The 5,115-nt window shown below is 43.1% G+C and overlaps 1 protein-coding gene across 1 annotated transcript; it reads right to left on the reverse strand.

Annotated features, from left to right (window-relative positions):
• Window positions 1-3,887: 3,887 nt before the first annotated feature.
• LOC130805590 (uncharacterized) lies at window positions 3,888-4,556 on the reverse strand. Its single transcript, XM_057670371.1, has 2 exons — window positions 4,198-4,556; window positions 3,888-4,092 (listed from the first exon to the last, which is right to left on the reverse strand). Exons 1-2 carry the CDS (start codon window positions 4,554-4,556, stop codon window positions 3,888-3,890), a joined length of 564 nt encoding a protein of 187 aa, XP_057526354.1.
• Window positions 4,557-5,115: the final 559 nt, after the last annotated feature.

The following is a 5,115-nucleotide window of genomic DNA, read 5'->3' on the forward strand; positions in this document are numbered from 1 at the left end:
TAGTCTTTATTCTTCATAAGTTTCACCTGCTACTTTATTCTGACTGTGGCTAATATGGATGTCCCGGTTACAAATGAGACGATAGCTAACATAGGCATTAACACTGCTAACCCGACAAACTTCCCCTCTTTAGTTGTATGTAAACACTTTGATAAGGAGGGATTGGTGGTAGATGATTCGGGTGATAGCAGTTCAGTAAGAATCACCCCTCATTATGAGTCAATAAAAGCCGCGGAAGAATCATTTATATCCCCTATATATACACCGGAGGTGATAAAATCTGCTCTTTTGGAAGTGAGCATTGCTTTCTTCCCAAATTACTTGCCGAGAATAAATCCTAACCTGGAAGGGTTATTGTATGTAGATATGAAAACATCAAAGAATCAGCTGAGTCCTCTGGAAGAGAAAGCATGGCGCCGACGCCTCCTCCTTTTTATATACCGGACGGTGGGCCCCTTAATTATTTCATTGATTTACAAACCAAGAGGGACTTGGATAAACAACGGGATGCCATCTCGCTAAAGTGGGGGTTGAAAGATGATTACAACATAATCACTCCGGGGAATTACGACACCGTTAGGTTTCCCCCACCGCACTGTATAGCTATATATTTCCCTTCCTTTGAGTTGGGACTTAAGTTCCCTCTTCACCCCTTTTTTAGGGAAGTTTTAGATTTTTTAAATGTTTCTGTGCCGGAATTATACCTTAGCGCGAGAGGTTGTTTGGTGGCGTTTTTGATACTCTGTAAAGTTTTAGACGTGCCTCCAACGCTCACCACCTTTAGATACATTTTTAGAGCACGCCTCTATAATTCTCAATTGTATGGTTGTGGATGGGTGACCTTTACACATCGTCGTGGGCTGAAAATAATCTATGACCTCCCAGACAATCAGAAGGAATATCGAACTAAGTTCGCGTACCTGTACAGTTCTAGAGGATGGAATATTAAAACCTCTTTTAATATTAAACCCAACCTTTCGGGTTTCCACAACGGAGTCCCGCAATGTTCATTCAATGACGTGGTGATAATACAATATGCAAAAATGGACGTACAATTGGGGAGGAAACCCATGAACGTTCAGCTTAATTGGATACCCGCTCGTTTTGAGCTGGAGAATGAAAATCTCCTTTCGGCATTCGGAATCTGTTTAGCAATAGATCGAAGTAAGGCCAGCCTACTCTTCCCTTTTCAATAAATGTTTACTCGTTCCTAACTTGTAATTTTCCAAGGGATGCAAAAGAAAATCTGAAGATTAAAAACTCTAACCTGATGAAGAAGTTCAGCGTCATGAGGTTTGCTCATGGGGCCAAACAGAGGGCCGCGGAGATGCCCTTGCCTCTTCCTCCTAAGGTATACATTGATGTTTCTTTGAACCATACGGGATTATCTCTAACTTTTTCTTTCGTAGGATTCGTGACGACCGAAAGGGGCTGGATGAGGTGCCCAACGAGGGAGAGGCTCTGAGGCTTCTCGAGGAGAGGAAGAGGGTTCATATCCCCGATGAATCTAAGAGGGTGATTCCTCCGCAGAAAAGGAAGGGAAGAAGGAGGAGAAAAAGGAAAAGGAAGAGAAGAAGAAAGAGAGGAAGAGGAAGAGGGAGTCTTCTTCTTCCAAAGCCGAGAGTTCCACGAAGAGGGCTTCTGTGGATACTATTAGGACTGCCGTACCGATCAAAATTAGATCAGTAGAGGGGGAGATATCTACCCCTAAGGGTAGATTGGCACCTATCTCTGGTAAGGGTAAGGAGAAGGTAGGAGAGTCAGCTGCGGCCCCTGAGTCGCGCGTTGAGGTGGTATATCGTCGCCGGGATGTTTTACCTTTCCTACACGATATCCTCTTCACTGTGCTGGGTCATAAGAGTATGATAACCCGCTTCAACAGGGCGTCCTCACATTTAATCAGTAAAGTGGACGTCGACCATCTGGAGTCCTTGCCCCCAGCGATAGAGTGCGCCAGTTCCAGGCTTCTGCGGCTGAGGTAATATTATCGATCCGTTTCGTCATTTTGCGTAGTACAGGAGCTAAGTTTCTTGACTCGTCTTTTGATTCCTTTTTTTTTTATTTATTTTACAGAATTTTTTAAGGTTGTCTTTTGAGCTGAACTTGAGCCGTCAGAGTGCCGCGGATAAGGAGAGCTTTGTGGCCCTAACCTTCCACTGCGATGGGTAAAATGAGGAGCTCAGGAAGCTCCGAGAAGATCTTGGCGAGTTGCCGTGTTTAAACGAAAAACTTTCAAGTGCGCTGAATTGAAGGAGCGCTTGGTTAAGACCGAGCAATGGCGGGAGAGGACTAGGAAGCAGCAGGAGGAGACTATTGGGAGTTTGGACACGGCTTCGGGTTTATCCGCCACACTTGGCCACGAGACAGGACGCTTGATGGATATTCATGCCAGGTTGATTCACCAAAATCAGTGTCTCACAATGCAAGTGTCAGAGGATCTGGCCAAGTTCAAGGTCTTGTTGGACACAGCCAAGATTTACAAGCTCCGCTCGGTAAGGTGGGCCAGGATAGCCAGAGATTGGCTTACGTCAGATGAGCCTGAGGCGTCGACCTTCCTAGGGGATTTGACGGCAAAGATGAAGGATGTTGGCTCTATGATTAGTGACGAGAAATATCATCTAGCTGCCACGGAGTTAGGTGTCGACTTCGATTCTCTATCAAATTGCCAAGCAAAAGGGGGACGAAGCTTTGGGCAACCTGGCTTCCCCCTTGGAACGAGAGTCAGCGGTTCTGGTCGATCCATCTTGGGACGTTAGGGAGGAAGAGGAGTTGTCGAAGAAAGCTGATGCAGAGCTTGAGAAGGAGGCTTTGCGCCTTGATCTGAAAAAGTTGATTGTATCCTCTCCTTCGGCGCCTAACCTTCCCGAGAGTCAAGCAGTCTCTACGCTGGAGAGTCTATGCTTGGATTTGTCTAACCTACTACTCTACGAAGGGAAGAATCTCTAGAGCTTAGTTAAAGGTTTTTCCGAGATTGAAGTGGAGCCTTTCCATGTCGAAGACTTTGTGAGCTTCACTCCAAGCGTGGGAGAGGGAGAGATGGGATCCCCAAGCCGCCACTTCAGGAGCCAGGAGAAAATGTTGACGCTTTTTTAGACGATCTTTAATTCTGATATGTATGATACTATAGTGGCCGATGTATGGTCTATATTTTTGGGATTGTAATTTGAATTTACACTTGTTTTATCGGTTATTAAGCCGTGCTTCGTAATTTGATAATTTGACTGGTTACCTTTCGTATGCTTTGACTTACGTGGAATCTTTCATTCGCGTTTATTTATTGGACGATTCTCTGAATTTTTTATCGGATGATCTAATTTGATCATGGAACCCTTCTCAAGGGGCATGACTTATAGATGCTACTGATTTTTGTCGAGTTTATGGAAAACAATGATTTTAATAAAATTACTTTGATTAAGTTGATCATGGAACCCTCCTCAAGGGGTCCGACTTATGGATGTCACTGATCTTAACAAGATTTGCAATAAGGAGATTTAGTGGATGTCTGATATTTGATAACTTAACGTTGTGTAAACGGATGTCAAGTACGTCCGACAACTTTACATCTGAAAACTGGATAATTACGGAAAGGTAGAATATAACACGGAATAATTGGAAATGTTGAAACCTGAAGTTGGATAATGACTGAAAATGTTGAAGCTTCTGCTATATTGAAATTGAAATTGTAACTGACAAACGATTGTAACTGATAAACGAGAGTTATCCTCTAATTTGACTAACAATGCTTTAAGTTGAAACTGAAACTGATGATTAATTGAGACTAATGATTGTTGAAGAACGAATAATGATGATTAGTTGAAATTAATGATTGTTGATATTTGTGATTGTTGAAGAACGAAAGCCATTCTCTAACTCGACTTGTATCTTCTTTATCCTATCTTATTTTTCCTGTGGCCCCTTGCAGATCTTGTTAAATGGAGTATTTCTTCAAGTGATCTCCGTTCCATGAGCGGGGTAGCCTTTTCCCTTTCATATCTTCTAATTCGAACGTCCCTGGTTTGATGGAGCGGATAGTTTTGAATGGGCCATCCCAGTTGGCTCCCAGCTTTCCTCTCTCTATTATCTTCCCCGTAGCTTCAATTTTGCGGAGGACGAAGTCACCAACTTGAATACGTTGGGTTTTGACATGACGGTTGAAGTTGCGAGTGATCTTCTTTTTTTTGGGCTATCGATCTTAACAGTGCATTTCCCCTTGTTTCTAGTAACAAGTCCAAATTCATTATTTTCTCTTCTTCGTTCTCGCTATGTGAGTAATAGGTAATCCTTGTGGAGGGTATATCGATTTCCACTGTAAGCACGGCTTCAGACCCGTATACCAAGGAAAAAGGGGTATGTCCTGTTGCCTCTTTGATTGTTATTCTACTTGTCCACAAAATTCTGGGTAGTTCTTCATCCCAAGTTTCTTTTGCCCCTTCTATTTTCTTTTTGATGCCGTTCGGAATTTCATTGTTTGCCGACTCCACTTGGCCATTGGTTTGAGGTCGAGATACTGAACTGAATCGAATTTGAATGTTGAATCTGTCACAGTACTCTATCATGTTCTTACTGACGAATTGTCTTCCATTGTCTATAATGATGACGCGAGGGATGCCATATCTCGTGATGATATTTCGCCATATGAACTAACAAACTTGTTTATCTGTGATGGAGCTAAGGGCCTCGGCTTCTACATACTTGGTGAAGTAATCTATGGTCACGATAATGAACTTTCGTTGTCCCTTCGCAGGTGGGAAAGGGCCAAGGAGATCTATACCCCATTTGTCGAAGGGCAATACAGCTTGAATAGCTGAAAGGTAGTTAAATGGCTTTCTTCCTATCTTTGAGTGGTACTGGCATTGAAGACAACGTTTGATCAACTTTTCAGCATCACTTTTGAGGGAGGGCCAGTAACATCCGCTTCTAAGGACTTTGCCTATGATAGTTCATGCTCCTTGGTGTATTTCGCATCCACCTTCGTGTGTTTCGCGAAGGATGTAATTCCCTTCTTCCAGGGAAACACACTTCAAAAAGGGATGTGTGTATGATTTTTATAGAGCGTTCCCTCGTGGAGTTCGAACCATCTAACCTTTTTCTGGAGTAGTCTTGCTTGATTTTCGT

The sequence above is a fragment of the Amaranthus tricolor genome, chromosome 2 (genome assembly GCF_026212465.1).
Source record: "Amaranthus tricolor cultivar Red isolate AtriRed21 chromosome 2, ASM2621246v1, whole genome shotgun sequence".
In the NCBI taxonomy this organism is placed as follows: domain Eukaryota; kingdom Viridiplantae; phylum Streptophyta; class Magnoliopsida; order Caryophyllales; family Amaranthaceae; genus Amaranthus; species Amaranthus tricolor.